Genomic DNA, 20,185 nt, shown 5'->3' on the forward strand with positions numbered 1-20,185 from the left:
TAACTATCTGCCTGCACGCCATCTTTGAATAAAAAAATTGGAATTTCTCACTAACCACCACCACGTTTTGCGGATATTCGTGGCATCGATTGTTCCTTAGGATGGGGAAAACTTCATTTGTGATATTAGGGTTCAATTATATGAGAGACACCCCAAAGTAAATGCAATATTTTGTTGCTACTCACATAGTACTCTCCTGGCTTCACTGAATACTGTCTTCTTACTGTTTTTTTCTAAGAATCTCTTTCTAAATTACAGCAGTCACTAGGTCTTTTTTTTATAGGAAGAGCCACTTAAATTGAAGGAAGTCTTCAATTTTCACTTAGCAGAGTAGATATGTGACAATATCCTCTGTATGACTTCGGCTCTATTTATGTTTCACCATGTAATTTCTAAATTAGATCTGATGTTAATTCCATTGTACATGTCTATCAACAGGTGGACATGGTCCTCATCCAATATTCTTTAGCTTGGATCTTGTTTAAAATTGGCATACCTCACTGCAACATTTAAGTGTGCATATGGGATTATGCATACTAGCTTTAGATTGCAATGTGATGTCTAAATATGGCCTTTCAACAAATTCATGTTTGGGAGGGCTAAACCAGCATTACAAATTACAGTTTGCATAAACTGTGGTTGATCATTAATGAAGAGAGTCCAGCTTTCAGTAGTCTGCCTTTTGTGGTCACCCAGACAGGGATAGTCGTATAAACAAAAAGCCTTGTGTCTGCAGCTACGTTTATCTATTGCGGAAGCTTTTTCAGGTACCATACTTCCTCTCTCATCTACCTGCATCCAAGAAGCTGGGGAGGGGGCGGGTTGGCAGTGAAACGGCTAAAAGGTAAGAGGAAAGATGAAGGCTGCAAAAGTAGCTGTGAGCTAATAGTATGGTTGATGAACAGCTTTGCCAAGAGTAGCTCCCAGAATTGAGATCTGGCTTCCACTTAATTGTCCCTTTGAGCAGCCAGACGGTAATATGTAATAAAAGGGAATCACCGGAAACAATGTAACTTTCACAAAACAGTGTACAAATATATTTAGTGCAAACTGAATTGAACAAAAAGAACAGAACACTGAGTATACAGTATGAATAATGTCCCCACAAAGTCTTTCCACAACCTGAAAATCAGTTTCTTCTAATAGACACAGGGGTGGGCAAAATCCTTTGAACTCAGTGTTCAATTACAAAGGATTTTGCCCACCCCTGTGTCTATTAGAAGCTGACTTTCAGGCTGTGGACTAAAATACTTCTCTATTCCAGTTGCCACAAGGACAGATCATGCTCTTGCAGAAGCAGGTCAAAAATCCACTGCTTGAATATATTTTAATCACAATTTCCCTGACTTCAGACCAATTTCCCTGACCAGTTTCCATTTCTTTGACTTTCCAGAAAGTGGCAACCTTGTGTGGTATACCCCAAGCCACAGGTTAAGAGCCAAGGGCCTTGACCTTCAACTTACACCTCTGGCAATGCCCAGGCTTTAAATTACCTGCAAAAAGGCAGGGATAATGTTCAGTCTAGGTCGTATTTAGCTGGCTTGGTGGTTCACAGTTCTGTCATTAAAATAACTAAATTCTGCCATGTGAATATATTATGCTAGTATTATTGGTGTATTCAACTCTGGCTGATTTGTACAATCAGAAAGACACAGCAATTTTACTCACACACAGCATAGCCTAGCAGACAGGTAGAACAAAGTAGGAGTCAAGTATCACCTTTAAGATTAACACTGTTGCTCTTAAAGGTGATACTTGACTCCTACTTTGTTCTACTGCTTCAGACCAACACAGCTGCCCACCGGGATTTAGCAGACAGGTAGACTGGATTCAAGTATCACTTTGGCATTCATTATGTGGTACTGGTCAAGTAAGTATCTTGGGGAAGTCGAGGAGTTGGAAAATACGGTGTCACTCTTTTGATATAGTAAAAATACCACTGTGGCAAATTAGAGAATCGGAACACAATTTTTTTCCCAAGCAAAAACTCAGTCAAGAGAGCTTTTTTACTCTGGCAGTAGAGTTGCACTGTACTAATGCTTCACAAAACTTACTTAGATAAGTTATTGACTGTGGTCTGTTACTGTGCTTAGCTTATTAGGATCCTATAATTAATGTTTGCATCATTTAAAGTATTGTGTTTAGTTTACTGCAACTAGGATCTTAAGTATGTGATTTTTGTATCAATATGTCAATCATGTTAAGGCTTATGCTTTGCTTCAGTTCTGTCCATAGATTTCTGATTGGTTCTATAACCTTAATCCTATTATATTGTTTACTGAGTACCCCAACCGGTTGATTGTATTGACTCACTCTGTGTAATCCACCTTGAGTCTAAGTGAGAAAGCCAGACAATACGTGCTGTAAATTAAACACGCACCTGTCCAAAGTCTCAACACTATATATTTTTTTAAAACTGTGTCATTATTGTGCAGTTTAGTAAACAACATACATCAGATATATACTAGAAAACTGACAACAGGTGTTGGCTGGGCCCAAATTAAAACTATAGTTAATTTTATTCTTCATGTACATAATTGCATTGGTCCAGACTATGGGGGTCAGAAACCAACATGATACCCATTTTCAATTCACTTTATGATATCTCCTTCAAATAAAGGTAAACAGACACTTTCCTAAACACATACACTAATGCTTATTTTGAAAATTAAAAATAGATATTTTTATTTGAACCCACAGTGGAATATAGTTTGCTTTCATCCCAATTCTATTACATACATATTCATTGAAAACTGTGTATAAATTTAAAAACACATGTAAAAATACAGTAATTAAATAGATTTATTGCACATTCCTTGCAACCATTTAATTTTAACCTGTCTTTATATAAAATGCAATCCAAGATTACTAACACCAAAATAGAGTAGAAAACCTGTTATTCCATAGTTCATTTAGGATAATTTGCCTGTTTGTATGTCATGCAGAGGGAATAACAGTTGGTTTTCTTGTGCCCATATTTGAAATATATCAAGTGTATTTTTTAAAATAAAAGCTCCCATTTACAATTTGATGATGTCTCTGTAATTGTTCAAAAACTGATAGTCCAGTGTGTTTTCAATTCATGAGCCAACAATTTGGCACAACATCTACTTTAAGTGTAGACAGGGCTGCCAAGCTCCCGGGCAGGGGTTCTCCCACTTTGGGAGTCCCCAATCTGCTGGTCCAGTGGGCTGGTGGGGGGGATCCTCTCTTGATGTCGCCAGTGTGATGACATCACTAATAAGTGATGTCATTGTGCCAGTCGCTCTAGGAGCTTCCGGGAAAACTCTGTGGCTTTCCTGGATGCTCTAGGAATTCCTCCCAAATTGCTAGAGTAACCACAGAGTTTCCCCAGAAGCTCCTAGAGCAGCTGGTGACATCACCAGCTTGATGACATCAATTATGAGTGACGTCATCACGCAAAAAAGTCCACCGGAGGCCACAGACTTGGCAACCCTGTGTGTAAAGAATATTTTGTTCATTAGCTTACCACCACAGGCAGCAGACACCTATCCTAGTTCTGCAAGGATGATCCACTGGACTAGGAAATTTCACAATACTTCCCAATCCAGAAATCAGAGGTATAGCTCTGGTTCCCTCTGATAGATAACAAGACTTCATGTAGCATTTAGACTCCACTTTTAGGGGATGGAGACTGCACCTAAGCTGCTGCTCCATTTTTCCACTACCAAGAAGTGACATTCAGGACAGTGCAGACTGACAATGCTATCTATCCATTGGGGGTTAATGCAGAATTACTCAATCTTAGAGTCTGGTAGAGTTATCATGTTTCCCAAGCCTTTAAAGCTAGGGAGGGAAAACTGTGCACAATTCAGATAGGTATATTACACTGTAATGTAATTTTGGATGCGGACATTCAAAGATTGATGCGTCCGGATAGGTGGGTATCCTATGTATAAAACACTTCACCATAGGTGCTAATATCTTACTTTGGGAAGTTCTGCTCCAGGCATTTTGTAGCTTCACCACAATTAAATGAGATGTTAAGATTTGCAATTCTCAAATCAAACCAGAAGGTGGAGTGCTCCTGTTGCTCAACTGTCAATGCAAGTATCAGAATTTACGCTACTTAAGGAACAAGTGCTTTGCAGCCACAAAAATGGAAATATAGGTTGAATCACGCTGACTTCTGTGAGCAGGTCAAAGAGAAAGCAGTTTGAGGTCAGGAGCTTCCCTGGTTCTGAAAAATCTGAATCTCCTGATGGTAGCTGTGTCAGTTTGTTGTAGCAAAGGGAGTCTAATATATTAACGGCAACAAATTTATTGTATCATAGACATTCATGGGTCATAGTCTGCTCAACCAAGGATACCACTTAATGCATATGATAACTCTGGCTCTAGACCACAGAAGCTGATGCTATAACAACACTTTAAGGTTTGAGTCCAGTGGCACCTTTAAGACCAACAAAATTTTGTGCAAGGTATAAGCTTTCATGTGCACACCCGCTTCTTCAGATGTATCTGCATACAAAAGCTTGTACACTGAATAAAACTTCGTTGGTCTTAGAGATACCGCTGGATTCAAACTTTGTTCTGCTGCTTCAGACCAACATGGCTTTCCAGTGCCCACCTGACTCTTTAAGGTGTTACAGGACTCTTTTCTGTGTGTCTTGAAAAAGCAAGGATTTTTTTTTTTAAATTAAGAATACTTGTGCTGGGCCCAAATTTAAAGAAACCTCAGAATGTAGGTTAATACAGGGAACTGGCAAAGGAGATAAGGAAAAAAACAAGAGAATTCCTACTATAAGAAAAAGCAAAACTCTGATAGATGACACTCATAAGACTTTCACAATATTAGTTAAGCACATTTAAACACTGTGAGAAATATGCACATGCTTATAAGTCTTACCTTAAAATGGATGGGATTCAACTTTGGTATAACTGGCTGGGTTGGATATGTATGACCGAACTGTGTGATTGTGAGAGCACATCTTTATTTTGGGGTGCTTGTGAGAGCCCTGCCTTTACTTTGAATTAGCCAATCTACAGCTTCATCTGTTCTCTGATTAGCGTATGCAGACTGAACTGTACTAGTGAACTTCTGTGATCATTTCAAAAGACCTTTTATGTATCAGCTGCTTCTACTATTGGTACAAAAATCAGTGCGCAGAAATCTAAGTAACTCATGCTCCCAAACTGGAATACATGACTCATTGCATCTGAAGTCGGCCTGTAGTTCTTAAAAAGTTAAGCTACAATAAAATTTTGTTTGCCTTTAAAGTGCCATAAGACTCTTATTTTTCTAGAAATTGCTTCTCAGACATACAGTATTTTACAAGCTAAGAAGCATGAAAAATTTGTTTTTACCATAATAAGCTTCTTTGTTGATGAGAAACAGGTCACAGAATAAGAAATTACTCAAGTAAGTAAAATAAAGGGTGATTTTAAGTCAAAACAATGGTTAGCTATTTCTCAGGTGTTCATATTACAGCATAATCTCATTTTAAGCAGCACACACAATCCAACAGCAGCCTCTCATGCTGAAATTAACCCCACAGAAATCCTGTGCTAATAGCACAGTGGCTCTTGCACATTTCCCATTTATATTTATAGAACTTGGTGTTCAGAGAAAGACCATTAAGAACACAAGAGAAGTGTGTTGGATCGGGCCAATGGTCCATCCAGCCCAACACTCTGTGTCACAGTGGCCAAAAAAACCAAGTGCCATCAGGAGGTCCGTCAGTGGGGCCAGGAGACTAGAAGCCCTCCCACTGTTGCCCCCTCCAAGCACCAAGAATACATTCTCTCTCATAAGTTTCATAGTGGATTGTATTCAGATTCTACACTGGATACCACATGTACATGGAATACCTGCATACAACTTATTCCCTTTAAGTGACATCCAGGAAAACAAATCAGAGATAGATATACAGAATTTCATGATTTCATAAAAATCATGCCTTTGTAATGGTCACAATACAGAAAGCCCCTCAAACTACAGGTAAGGTTTGATGGCCATTCCCCCACCTTTACAACAGCAGTTTCCTCTTAGAAACCTCCCCAACTTTAACAAGAGTTTGTCATGTGGCACAGGGGATGTGATTTTTTTTTTTACAAACAGCAAAAAAACAAAAATTCCCAAAACAGTACATTCATGAGAAGCCAGTCCCATCACCCTCAATTCTGCAGAAAGTAAAGTATAAGAGGCAGTGGCTTGGATACCATGGAAGGGTTCCATGATGGAGGGATTTCTGTCTGTAAGCCACATTCTCCTTGCCTCTCCCTGCCGTCCCCAGTGTGAAATGCCCCCTGAAATTCAGTTTCTGGGATAGGAAAAGCTTGAGAGAGAGCAGATTGGGCTGCAGGAGAAGCTGGGATGGGTAGAAAGTTGCACTATGCTGGCAGAAATCTTTCTGTCCACAGAAACCCTCCACTGGAACCAAACCACTGATTATAACTCCTCTGCACACCTGAATTTTTTTTTATATTAAAGCAGTACTTCATTTAAAGCACCGATCTGTATGAAGTTCACAATACCCAGGAAAAGGATTTGAAGTCACCTATTATTTTTCAGTATCCTTGCCAATCTATTTAATAAATGGCAGGGAATATTGTGCGCAAAATTAGAAAGTAGGAATTGATTTGACCTCTATTTTAAAGTCTGAGGTAATTATGAAGTAAAGCCAATCCAAGGCTATCACTTCAGGCTGTGGGAGGGAAGCATTCAAAAATGCAGTTCCCCAATGTCAAAACATTCCCTGTATATGGACAGCTAACTCATCAGGGGAGAAGGTTCTATTCTGGCTTTCTTTCTGATGTTCCAAGGTTTCCATATTCAGAAAACTTCTGATGGGATGGGATGTTCCAACTTGCAAAGTCCCACCAGCAGCCCTGATAGGATTATGTCACATGCCCTTTAAAAATGTATTCAAGTAGTACCACCATAAAAAAAATCTGCAGCCATAACACTCCAGGAAAAAAGTGGCAAACATGCAACATAACTTTGTTCATGATCTAATAAACAGTATTTTGCACTACTCAGTCTTTTTGAGATCATTTCTGCAACTAATGTTTTTGCAATTGATTTTGATTGTACTGCCCTAAACTGAAGTTTTACCATTCTCTTTCAGAATGGATAACTTCAAAATATTTTTAGTATTTTAACATGTAGGTATGACTCCAGAGAAACATAACTTTGCTTTTCCTTGCATATGGGGACTTTTCAATTTACCCCTACTGGCAGCCGTCGCACACATTCTCCAAAAGCCCCTCTGAAGGTCCAAGTCCTCAGAGAGCAGCACTAGATGCAACAGTGGGCACAAGGGTCAGCTGCCAGATAACAATGTGAGTCTTTATGTATCTCTGGGCTGAAACCCTGGGGGTTTTCAAATCATGATATGTTTTACATTAGAGCAGAGGTAAATGCACAACATTTACGTCTGCTATCGCCTGTTGCTGCATTTCAAGGAAACCTAAATAACAGTAACATTTTCACTGCTGAATACAACTACAATATTCTTTCATAAAACAGCAAATAAGCTTGTGACTGCAACACTCTTGACTCTGGGACCACTTGTACATGGGTATCACTGACATATACCCACTGTCCTACAGATTCCTTTAAACCTGCAATGTAAAACAGACAAAAGCATTAATAATTAATTACAATCAAACATAAGAAAATACAAAACTTACAAACAAGAAGCTACAAACTATGTCTGTGAAATTAATTTAAATTGAGGTTTTTTTCTTGGTTCCACCCTGATAGAGAATTCACTGCTGGTGTGAAAACTGCCTTAGTATGACATGAAAAATGCCTATGGCACTGACTTCCAAACTCTATGTGAGCAAAGTAATGTGCAGCATCAAGAACAGAAGTTGTTTGACAAAATGAAATCATGTTTGACTATTTCAGCCAGGGCTTTTTTTGAGCAGGTATGCACAGGAACACAGTTCCGGCTGGCTTGGCGTCAGGGGGTGTGGCCTAATATGTAAATAAGTTCCTGCTGGGCCTTTTCTTTAAAAAAAGGCCCTGCTCAGAGCATAAAAGCTAGCAGCCACCAAGGGTGAATGAAATATATTATGGCATTGAGTCAATTCCACAGATGAGCTCCCTGTGTTTCTAAGTTGTCACCTGAAACTTGCTCATGTTATTGTGTCATCTCTCTTAGTGGATGAGCTAGAATCTTCTTACTTATACAATAAGGCCTGCATCTACACAGACATTTTTTCCTCCATCTTGGGGTTTGGGGGCATCCCTACAGCAATATCCTCTTGCCACTTTCCAGATTATTAGTTAATGTTAGTAAACTGTCTAGACAGCAAGGGATTCATTTTTCATTTCATTTATTCAATTTATACCCCCACCCTACCCCAAAAATAGGCTCAGGATGGCTTACATCATAAAACCAACAAGATAAAACAGTAAAACAATAAATACGATTAACAATTAATACCAAAAAACCCCATGCTTTATGTCAGAAAAAACATACATATAAGTAACCCCAGAAACTCTAGTTTCCAAAAAATATTAAAAGACAGCAAGGCACTGGGAAAAGGCTATAGACAGGGGATGCCAAAGTAATGTGGGCATCCATCATCTCAGCCAAAAGCCTGGTGGAACTACTCCATTTTACAGGCCCTGTGGAACTGTACTAGTCCTACAGGGCCCTGATCTCAAGTGGGAGCATGTTCCACCAGGTCAGGGCAAGGGCCAAAAAAGCCCTCACCCTGGTTGATGCCAAATGGACATCCCATGTGCCAGGGACCACCAGAAAAAATTGGTCAGAAAAGCTTAGAGCTCTTCAGTGGTGATATGGGGAGAGGCAGTCCCACAGGTACGATGGTCCCAGGTCACACGGAGCTTTAAGGTCAAAACCATAATCTTGAACCCACTTCAGTATTCAATCGGCAGCCAGCACAGTTGGCACAACACCGGATGAATGTGTGCTCACACAGGAGTCACTATAAGCAGGCATGCCGCATTCTGCACTACCTGCAATTTCCAGATCAGGCTCAAAGGTAGCCTTGCATAGAGTGAGTTACAGTAATCCAGCTTGGAAGTGACCATTGCATGGATCGCTGTAGCTAAGGCCTGGGGAATAAGATAGGGAGCCAGTTGCCTGATTAAGATGGCTAGATGGCCATCTGACAGCAATGAAGATCCTGTGAATTTAGGGGGAGATATTTGTGAGTTTCCTGTATTGTGCAGGGGGTTGGACTAGATGGCCCTGAAGGTCCCTTCCAACTCTATGATCTGCTGCTGATAGAAGGCTGATCTGGCAAATGAAGTGACCTGGACCTCCATGGAAAGCGAGGAATCCAGCATCACCTCAAGACCTTACCCTTGGTATTGGCACCAATGGTGCCCCACCAAAGGCCAGGAGCTTGAGTCCTAATCCCAGATCTCCACGACTCAGGTACAGGATCTTCGTCTTCACTGGATTCAACTTCAGCCAGCTCTGCCGCAACCACCCAGCCATGGCTCCTGGTGCCCTGTCCAAAGCATCTAGGCAGAGTTCATCCACCTATCCATTTACAAATAGGGCTGCGTGTCATCTGCATATTGATAACAACCCAGCCCATATCCCAGGGCAAGGGGGCACATCTAGATGTTAAACAACATTTGGGAAAAGATTGCACCCCGCATTCAAGTGGGTATCGCTGAGACATCCGCTCTCCTAGTGCCACCTTCTGTTCCCAACCATGAAGGAAGGAGGAAAGGCAGAAGAAGAAAGAAGAATTGTAGATTTATACCCCGCCCTTCTCTCTGAATCAGAGACTCAGCAGCTTACAATCTCCTTTATCTTCCTCCCCACAACAGACACCCTGTGAGGTGGGTGAGGCTCAAAGAGCTCTCACAGCAACTGCCCTTTCAAGGACAACCCTGCGATAGCTATGGCTAACCCAAGGCCATTCCAACAGGTACAAGTGGAGGAGTGGGGAATCAAACTCAGTGCTTCCAGATAAGAGTCTGCACACTTAACAACTACACCAAACTGGCTATAAAGCAGTCCCCAGTATCTCAACATTGGCAAGGCAGTGAGCCAACAAGTTGTAGTCAACTGTGCTGAATTCTTCTGTCAGATCTATGCCGACCTGCCTTGATCCAGGTGTCTCCAGAGGTCATCTGTGAGGGTGACCAGCATTGTCTCCACCCCATAACCAGGGAATAAGCTGGACAGGGAGCAATCCAGTATGGAGGCATCATCTAAGAAGATCTGTAGTTGCTCAGCCGCTGCCCTTTCAACTACCTTTCCCAGAAATGAGAGATTCGAGACCAGGTGGTAGTTGGCAAGGACCGCAGGGTCCAACAATGGTTTTTTGAGAAGTGGACATACCACTGCCTCCTTCAGATCCTATGGAAATACCCCTGAAGAAAGGGATAAGTTGAAAGTGTCTCCCAAGTGGACTCAAACTCTATCCCTGCAAGCTTTAACTAGGCAAGATAGGCATGGGCAAAGAGGACACATGGTAGACCTTACAGCCACCAGGATTTTATCAACTTCCTTGCTGGTGAGCCAACTGAAGTGGTCCAAAACCAGATCTGAGGACAAACAAAGGGCTTCCAGTTATTTTACTGTATCAAGTGTGGCTGGGAGGTCTTGGTGGATATTAGGTCCTGGGTATATTCCACCCCCAAAATATTGGTATTTCCCAATATTCCCAAATCCCACTATCAGTGTGGTTTTGGGATCTGGGAAATATTCAGCATTGCCAAATTTGTTCAGCTCCATTATATCTTATAGCAACCATTATAGTCAATGGTCCCCATCCACTATAACGGAGAATCTATGAGGAGGCATCTGGGGCTCCTGTGGTTTTTGAGGTAGAGGCCCCAAAGCTGAAGTATAGCTGCTGATGCCTCTCCTCATAACCTCTCCCCAAGTTTCAAAAAGTGATTTTGAAGGTCCTGCCCACATGTACCCACATGTCACCTCCTCACAACCATCCTTTTCCACACCATATTACTGGACAGCTTTAAAAAAAAACATAATTGGTATTTCACATCTCTGCAATAATATTCTAACAATGTACTGCCATAATCTACTAATTCTGTTTTAAAAAATAAAAGCTGGGAATATAGCAACAAATCATTTTGATTATTATGACATGATACTGAAATAGCAAGTATCAATGGGGTTTTAAAAAACCCCTCAGAAAAGCTTTCTTGTGGTGCTTCCTGGGTGGGGGGAAGTGTGCAAAGAGAAAATGATGGTTGATGATGCACAAAACTCCCATGTGCTATGCATAAGACACAGTTTTAAATGAGGTACTGCACATACTATGAAAGCAGCACATTTTTAGCATTTGCAACTATGGCTTGGGAAAATGGGGAATTATTGCTAAGGGGAGAAAAAAATACTTTGAGCCTCTGTAGTACTAGGAAAGGGTGCATTAGGATACTAAAAACACAAACTACAAATCTATCCATATGCAAGAGTTACTAGAAATGCAGCAGAAGAAAAAGTACTAAATCCCACAAAAGTAAATTCCATTTGTTGAGTGCAACGGGCTGAGAATAAAGGTGCTTAGAAATACAGCCAGGTTTAACCTAATAATATATACCTTTGTTTTGGTACTTACCTGGAACATTTTTATTGCTAGAAATGTGATCCAAAAGCTTTTTGGATGGAGATCTTACTTTCACATATGCTGCATAGTGACCGCCTCGCATGGAACCACTATGTTCCACTATTCCATAAAGAGCATAGAGAACTTTCCCACCATCTGTCACGTTCTTATTAGGAAGCCAAAAAAATAAATAAATGGAGAAATAGAGTATGTTCACAGTGAGTTCTACAGAGGTATTCATATTCAAAAATGATGACTGGTAAAACCAATGAAAGCTCTAAATAGATTCAATCTGACTGTTAGAAAATGAAATCAGATCTATCCCCACTGATACAGATTAGCAGAAGAAATAGATACTCTACTATTACAAAATCAATGGAATTTTCATAGTTTGGCACAGTAATGTCACTATGCACAATGCAGAAACTTGCTATGAACAAAGCAAAAAAATAGTTTTACGTGTGAACACAGCTCTGCTTAAGAACCATGATGGTTATTAGAAGACCAATGTCTGTGTTCTCTTTAAACAAATTCTTTATTCAGTATTGTCCCCCAACAGAGAGACCCAAGGTCCAAATTACTTTAAAAGGTAACACCATAAGCCCTCTAAAAAGCTCAGTCCTATTAACAGAAAGCACTAAAATTGAAAGAGGTTCAATTTTGAGAGCCAGTAGTGATGAGAATGCTGGCCTAGGATCTGGGAGATCCACATCTGAGTCCCCATTTTGCCATGGAAGCCTGCTGGGTGACCTTGGGCCAATCATGTACTCTCAAGCCTAACCAATATCATGGGGTTATTGTAAGGCTACAATGGAGGAAAGGAAAAGGATGTAAGATGCTTTGACTTTTTTGAGAAAGGCAGCAGGATATAAATGAAATAAATAAAATTTGCAGGAAGCCATTCTGGAAAGTGGTGTCTGTGACTAAGAAAGAGCAGGATCATGCCATCACTGGCACCACTTGTTTACAGAATCAACAGCAAAAGCTGATCAGAGAAGTACAGAACATAACTGAAGTTGTGTCACAATCAGTGTTCCCTCTAAGCTGATTTAGCGTGAGCTAGCTCGCAGATTTTTAGCCTTCAGTTCACACATTTTTGTCTTAGCTCAGGAAGGATGACCCCAGAGCAACTAATTTATGCAGTAGGTCACAATTTTAATGCCAGTAGTTCACAAAGTAGAATTTTTGCTCACAAGACTCTGCAGCTTAGAGGGAACACTGGTCACAATATACGTACCTTGCAGGAAGCAGATGAAAATGGTGCCAAGTCCAGCACTAGCGGGAAATCCACATGCCGGTTAACTTTCCGTAGACTTACACCAGCCTAAAGAGATGAAGTTTCTTCATAAGTGCCTTACATATTTTACACAAAAATGCAAGGTTTTCTCAGGTGATAGCAAAGGAATTGTGCAGTTACTGAAGTTCACATACTTATCGGAAAAACAACTCTGCTGGATTCAGCTATGCAGGAATAAGGACAGGTTTCTTACCTGTAACTGATGATCTTCGAGTGGTCATCTGTGCAATCACACATATGGGTATTCCTCCGGAATGGCCCTGACCTCGGAGAGTTCAAAGCAATCTTGATCGTAGATCTGGCGCGCCTCCCCCTCGTCCCGGGGCGGAGCCACCGTTTGCGCATGCGTGGACGAGGGGGGAGGCGTCTAGCCACTCAGTTTCTTCCCGCCACCGGACAGGTGGAAGACGTGCTAGATGAGTGTCCAGCAGCGGGGAAGGCTGGGTGGGTCTGTGTGATTGCACAGATGACCACTCAAAGATCATCAGTTACAGGTAAGAAACCTGTCCATCTTCTTCGTGGTCTCTGTGCATTCACACATATGGGTGATTAGCGAGCTATCCCTTTGGAGGCGGGTGCTGGATCTGTAAAAAGTATGCAAGGTTAGACCAGAATGTAATGAGAGTGGTACTTACGGTGGTCAGTCGAAGATGGAGCGAAGTACAGCCTGTCCGAAGGAGGCATCACGCCGGGCACGAACGTCAAGAGCGTAGTGCGAGGCGAAGGTAGATGTGGAGGACCAGACCGCGGCATCGCAGATGTCCTCTATAGGGATGCCCTTCGTGAAAGCTGACGAGGTGGCGACGGCTCTGGTAGAATGAGCTCGTATGTGTTGCGGGACTGGTTGTTTCGCCAGTTGGTAGCAGAGTTCTATGGTGGCAACGAGCCACTTAGAGAGCCTCTGAGTAGATATTTTGCTGCCCTTATTATGGGTGGCGTAGGTGACAAAGAGTCTCGGATCCTTACGGAATTCTCGAGTTCTGTCTATGTAGAAAGCTAGCGCTCTGCGCGCGTCCAAGTTGTGGAGAGCCCTCTGGCCTGCGTCCGAGGGGTGCTGGAAAAAGGCTGGTATGGTTGACTGTTTCCCTAGGTGGAATGGAGAAACGACCTTTGGTAGGAAGGTCGGGTCGGGGCGAAGGACCACCCTGTTACTGTGAAAGATTGTGTAAGGTGGGTCCGCCCTCAGGGCACAGATGTCGCTAGCCCTCTTGCCTGTGGTGAGAGCCGTGAGTAGTGCTGTTTTCCACGATAGCAGGTGCAGTGGAATAGATGCCATGGGCTCAAAGGGTGGTTTCATGAGCTGGCTGAGCACTAGAGAGAGGCTCCAGGTTGGGAGGAGTTGTCTGACTGGAGGGTGTAGACGAATGATGCCCTTGAGGAATGCTTTCGTGGCATGATGAGAGAAGACTGTTGTTCCCCCGATGTGGGGGTGGAAGGCAGAGATAGCTGCGAGGTGTACCTTCAGGGAGGAATATGAGAGGCCTGTTCTTGAAAGTGCTAAGGTGTAAGTTAGTACCTGAGAGATGGTAGCGCAGTTAGGGTCAAAGTTGTGTTGAGAGGCGTAGTGAGTGAAGCGCTTCCATTTTAGTAGATAGGCTTTCCTAGTGGATGGTTTTCTACAGTTCACTAGGACTTGGCGGACGTCCGGGGAAAATTCTAAAAACTGATTCTCCAGGCCGTCAATTTGAGGGATGCCGGGTTGTGGTGTAGGACCTTGCCGTCCTGTTGGGAGAGGAGGTCCTGTGTTTGTGGGAGGATTAGGAATGTCCTGTTGGACAGGAACAGGAGGGTGGTGAACCAGGGTTGGCGTGGCCACCATGGGGTTATGAGGATGCAGTTCGTGCGGTCTGTTTGGATTTTCTGCAGGACCCTTGTGATGAGTGGGATGGGGGGAAACAGGTAATGTAGTTTTCCCTTCCAGGTTTGGAGGAATGCATCCCCTCTGGAGAGCTGGGATGGTGGACCTCTCATGTAGAAGTGGGTGCACTGGGCATTTGATGGTGAAGCAAATACATCTATGCTCGGGGTTCCGAAGGTTCTGAAGATTTGTCGGATGTATTGAGTGCTGATAGACCACTCGTGGTTGTTGGTCGAGTGGCGGCTCAGGGCATCTGCCTGGGTATTCTCGGTCCCTGGTAGGTGAACGGCCGTGAGGAAGATGCCCTGGGTGATGCTCCAATGCCACAATGCCAAGGCCCTCTTGCAGAGTCTGATGGAGGCGGTTCCTCCCTGCCTGTTGATGTAGAAGACCGTGGCGATGTTGTCGGAGGTGACCTGGACGTGCTGATTCCGTAGCGATGGGAGAAAGGATCTCAGCGCTTTGTGTACTGCAAGGAGCTCTAGGCAGTTGATGTGAAGGGATCGCTCGTCGTCCGACTATTGGCCTTGGACTGTGAGGGTTCCTAAGTGGGCTCCCCATCCCCACCTGGAGGCGTCCGTGGTGACGATCACTGATGGAGGGGCTTGTTTGAACGGCATGCCCGTGCGGAGATGATGTTCCATAGTCCACCATTTGAGGGATGTTGCGATGTGCGATGGGAGGGTCAGGAGTGTGGACTGGTGCTGTGTGTGAGGATGAAAGGTCCTGACGAACCACATCTGCAGGGGTCGCATGTGAAGTTTCGCGAAGCATAGGACTGCGGTGGTTGCTGCCATTAGGCCTAGCATCCTCTGAAACGTGAGAGCTGTCTGGGAGCGCCGGGCAATGATGGTGCTGGCCAGAGACTGTATGCTGAGTACTCTGTCGTGCGGTAGAGAAGCTGTTTGGGAGACTGTGGAGATGTCTGCTCCTATGAACTGAATTCTTTGAGTAGGGATTAGTTTGGATTTTGATAAGTTGACCTGGAGACCGAGTGTGGCCAAGAGGGAGAGGGTAGTGGAGACGTCCAGTTGGAGTTGTTCCCTTGAGTGGGCGACGATCAGCCAGTCGTCTATATATGGGTATATTGATATGCTTCGTTGGCGTAGTGATGCGGCAACCACTGCCATGCATTTGGTGAAGACTCTCGGGGCCGTCGATAGGCCTAATGGGAGAGAGCGGAACTGGAAGTGCTGCTCCCCGACGGCGAATCTGAGAAATCTTCTGTGATGGTGGTTGATTGTGATGTGGAAGTAGGCATCCTGTAGATCTATGGATGCCATCCAGGAGCGTTCTGGAATAAGCGGAAGGATTGCCTGGAGTGTGATCATACGGAATTTCTTGTAGGTGATGTGGAGGTTTAGTTTGCGAAGGTCGAGGATCGGGCGAAGACCTCCATCTCTTTTCGGCACCAGGAAGTAGCGGGAATAAAACCCGGTGCGATGGTATTGAGGTGGAACTGGTTCTATCGCGTTCTTGTTTAGCAGGGACGCGATTTCTGTCTGTAGAGGTGCGGACGGGGGGGTGGTAAGAAATCTGTGATGTTTCGGGGTGGATGTGAATTCTATTAGGTATCCTCTCTGTATGATGGCGAGGACCCAAGCGTCCGATGTTATGTCTCTCCAGGCAGGGTGGAACTGTTGTAGACGGGTGTATGAGTGGGGATTTGGCTGAAGGAGGGAAACTGGACGTCTCGTGGCAGGGTGGTCAAAGAGACGGTTTTGAGGTAGCTGCGGTCTTTTTGGAAGTTTGAGTGCGTGGTCTGTATTGGGATGACAGTTTGGACTGGGGGGTTTTTCGTCTCCATGAGGTTTGCTGTCTGGGAGACTTGGTACCCTTATGGTAGGTGGACTTCCAGTTCCTCTGCCTGTTGAACTGGGGTTGGTGTTGGGAGACCCCCAAGCGTTTCGCCCGTTTCCTGCCGTCATCGACTGATGTGAGGATGTCGTCTGTGGCCGCGTTAAACAGGCCAAGGCCGTCGAAGGGTAGGTCCTCAATCTTCTATTTAATATCCGGTTGGAGTGACGAGGACCTAAGCCACGCATGTCTGCGTAAGGCTATAGCTGAGGCCAAGGCTTTGGAGGAGCACTGTGCAGCATGGCGAGCTGTGTTGATCTGCTGCTTGCTCAGTCTTGCTAATTCCTGTAGGGCGTTAGTGGCTGGTTTTTGTGATTCCTCGGGTAAGGAGGGTATCAGGGTGTTGAGGTAGGTGGTTAGATTGTATGCATATGCTGAAAAGCATGCCGTGTAGTTTTGTATCTTTGTTGCAGCTGTAGTGAGCGAGTATATCTTTCGCCCTATAGTATCGAGCTTCTTGCCCTCTCTTTCCGGGGGCACTGGATGTCTCGTCTGCTTTGACTTCGAGGAGGAGTGAACTATTATGGAGTTGGGAGCCGGGTGGGTGAACAAGAACTTTGCGTCAGGTGCGTGGATCTTGTAAAGGGCTTCGACTCTTTTGGAGGTTGGAGGTACCGATGCCGGCTTGTCCCAGGCTTCCTTGAGTGTTTCGAGGAGGACGGGAAGCATAGGAAGAGAGGAGCTTGATGGGAGGTCTGCATGTACGAGGTCAAAAACGACATCAGAGACCCTGGGTGCGTCTGTGTTGAGTTTCAGATTCAGCGAGTTCGCCATATTGGAGACTAAGTCAAGGTAGGATTTCGGACCCTCTGATGGAGACAGGTCCGCTGGCTTAGCTATGTCGGAAGCCGGAGATTGTAGGTCCGATCCCGAGGAGCGGTCGGATTCGGAGAGTTCGGCTTCGGAGTCGTCGTCGGTTCCGTGCTGCAGGTCTGGTTGGGTTTCTACAGGTGGTAGCTGTTTGTTGGGCGCAGTGTGTATGGAGCCCGATGGTGAGGGCTGTTTCGGTTCGAGGTCGAGGCGACTGCGTTCGTCATGGGGCTGAACGAGCCTGTCGTAGTCGAGGTGGTGTGCGCGCGGGGATGCTTCGTAGTGTCGGGTTCGATCGCGTCTGTCCGCGTGGTCTCGGTATCGAGGGGAGTCGTGGTAGCTGTGGTAGTAGCGTCCTCTCGAATCCGAGCGGTAGCGGTCGTGAGAGAGGGATCGTCGGTGCCCTCGTCGGGTCCGGGGAGAGCGAGATCTAGACCTCGACGGGGAGTAGTAGGAGTATCTCTCTCTACGGCGGCTGTGGGAACGGTGACTGCGGCGGCTGCGGGAACGTTGACGGCTGTCCCTACGGCGGCTGCGGGAACGTTGCCTACGGTGGCTGCGGGAGCATCGGCGACTGCGTGAGCGTTGGCGGCTGTGAGCTCTTGGTGTGGGTTGCCGGGGTAAAAGGACTCTCGGAGTCGAAGGTTCCCTGATCAGGGATTGGGCTTCCAGCGGCTTAGAGAGGTCTATGAAGGCGCGGGGGTCGAGTGGTTGGTGACTCCTTGCAGGGGAGTGGGCCTCGAGTATTTGGTCGGGTGGAGAGTTCGTGATTGACGGCGACTTGGAGGAGATGCGCACAATCTCCAATGGTGTGATGTTCGGTGTCGGTGTCAATTTCACTGTTGGTGTCTTGGGAGCCGAGGCGGAGCTCGTGGTCGGGTTCGATGTCGATCTTACTGCGGTCGAGCTCGTGGTCGGGTTCGAGCTCGTGGGTTGCCCAGATTGGTCGGAGGGTCGGTGCACAGACTTGGGTTTCTTTATGCTGGCGGTGCTCGTCGGATCCACGTGGGCGGACTCGGAGCGGTGACGCTTTTTGGTGCCATCCGACTTTGTGGTGTGTTTACCGGACTTAGGCTTGCAGGGACCTTGAGCCACGGAAGCTGCCGGCTGCGCCGTTCCCACGTGGAGTGGGGAAGATGGCGGAAGCTGGTGTTGCGCGCCATGCGGTCAGAGGGAGGCTTCCATTAGATGGCTCCGGAGTCTCGCGGCGCGATTCTTGCGGGCCTGTTTGCCGAACTGGCTACAGTGGACGCAGGAATCCGTGTGGTGGGTCTCCCCAAGGCAGAAAAGGCAGAGGGAGTGCCCGTCAGACGATGGGATCTTGGCGGAGCAGTGCGTGCAGCGTTTGAAAGTGATCTTGTCCCTTCCTTCCATCCGCTCGCGGGGAGGGGGGGGGGTGAGGGAGAAAGTCCGAAAGATAGTGAGGGAGGTTTTTTGTTTTTGTTTTTTTTTTATACGATACCAGGTGAAGATGAAAGACTGAAGTTGGAGATTTGAAGAAAGAAGTAGGTTCGCTGGAGATTGCAATGAGGAAGTTGGAGATCAACGAGGTAGGTGCGATCGGGTCAGCGGTAAGGAAGAAACTGAGTGGCTAGACGCCTCCCCCCTCGTCCACGCATGCGCAAACGGTGGCTCCGCCCCGGGACGAGGGGGAGGCGCGCCAGATCTACGATCAAGATTGCTTTGAACTCTCCGAGGTCAGGGCCATTCCGGAGGAATACCCATATGTGTGAATGCACAGAGACCACGAAGAAGATGTTTTACTTTGGAGAATGGCAGCACTGCAATGACAGAAGCTGTACCCACTGGATTCTCTTTTGGACAATCATTATAGGCATGATGGATACTATTTTAAATGTTGCAATGATTGCTCATCCACCATCAAAAATGGCTCACATTACTGAAGAATTCTAAAACAAATGTGTGCTGGTGCTTATACAGGTTTCATGCATTACTCTGAGAATTTTCCTCCTCAGTCAAAATGTGGCAAGGATGGAGAACAGATTTTCATCAAACAGGATGCACGTTTTAGTAAGGAGAAATTCAAACTGTGTCTAGGTTGATAATTTCTAATAATGATAATTTCTAAGTCCTCGGAGATAACGACATTTTAACACATACACTATTTCCAATAATAACGTTTTGGCCTCCAGTTTTGATGCTGGTTTAATGGCCTGGAAGACAAAACTTGAGGACATTCCCACTCTATGTGAACCTGTGTACCAGCTGCAGCTTCTATTTAGTCTGCTGCTCCTTAGAGGAGAATTTGATATTTATCAACCCAAGCATTGTTCCTCATAACTCTACCCTCATGGCATGCCTAAAGAGGGCACCATCATTTCTGGTTTTTAGACAGAAAGCACTGTAGCTGCCTTGTGCTGAATCAGAGCATCAGTCAGTACCGTCTACTCAAGATTGCCAGCAGCTCTGCAGGGTCTCAGGTAGAGGTCTTACACATCATGAACTGCCTGTAAAAGTGGTTTTCCCTGGATCCCTTTCTGATGACCATACTGGGTTTTTTTTCCTACTGAATGCAATAAGGGCTTGTATTGGTGGCTAGTCAATTATGGGCAGCAGCTACTGAAGCTATTAAAAAATTTTAAGGTTAACTTTTTGAAAATGTAATTTTTAATGTTACTAGCATATTTGCTGGAAGTCACTAAGAGGAAGGCAAGACAAATATTGTAAATAGTTAATTAAATTGATTAAGTACTTGGAATGCTTTTTCTATTTTGGTTTTTCTTATGTCTTTTAAGAAAAAATCTACAGAATATCTTTGTTAACACTACATTTTCTCTTCCGCCATTTAGGGCATGGTATGTGCAATG

General features: G+C 44.8%; 1 protein-coding gene across 3 annotated transcripts in view; it reads right to left on the bottom strand.

Annotated features, from left to right (window-relative positions):
* Positions 1-5,775: 5,775 nt before the first annotated feature.
* The window catches only part of USP45 (ubiquitin specific peptidase 45), a 94,976-nt gene continuing 80,566 nt past the window's right edge, over positions 5,776-20,185 (bottom strand). For all 3 annotated transcript variants that reach the window (XM_060237495.1, XM_060237497.1, XM_060237496.1), the window contains exons 16-18: positions 12,773-12,859; positions 11,548-11,701; positions 5,776-7,587 (exon numbers count right to left, since the gene is read on the bottom strand). In XM_060237495.1, the coding sequence (XP_060093478.1) occupies positions 7,469-7,587; positions 11,548-11,701; positions 12,773-12,859 (360 nt within the window). In that variant the 3' untranslated portion in view covers positions 5,776-7,468. The remainder of the gene's footprint in view (positions 7,588-11,547; positions 11,702-12,772; positions 12,860-20,185) is intronic.

Source organism: Heteronotia binoei, chromosome 1, assembly GCF_032191835.1.
Source record: "Heteronotia binoei isolate CCM8104 ecotype False Entrance Well chromosome 1, APGP_CSIRO_Hbin_v1, whole genome shotgun sequence".
Classification (NCBI taxonomy): Eukaryota; Metazoa; Chordata; class Lepidosauria; order Squamata; family Gekkonidae; genus Heteronotia; species Heteronotia binoei.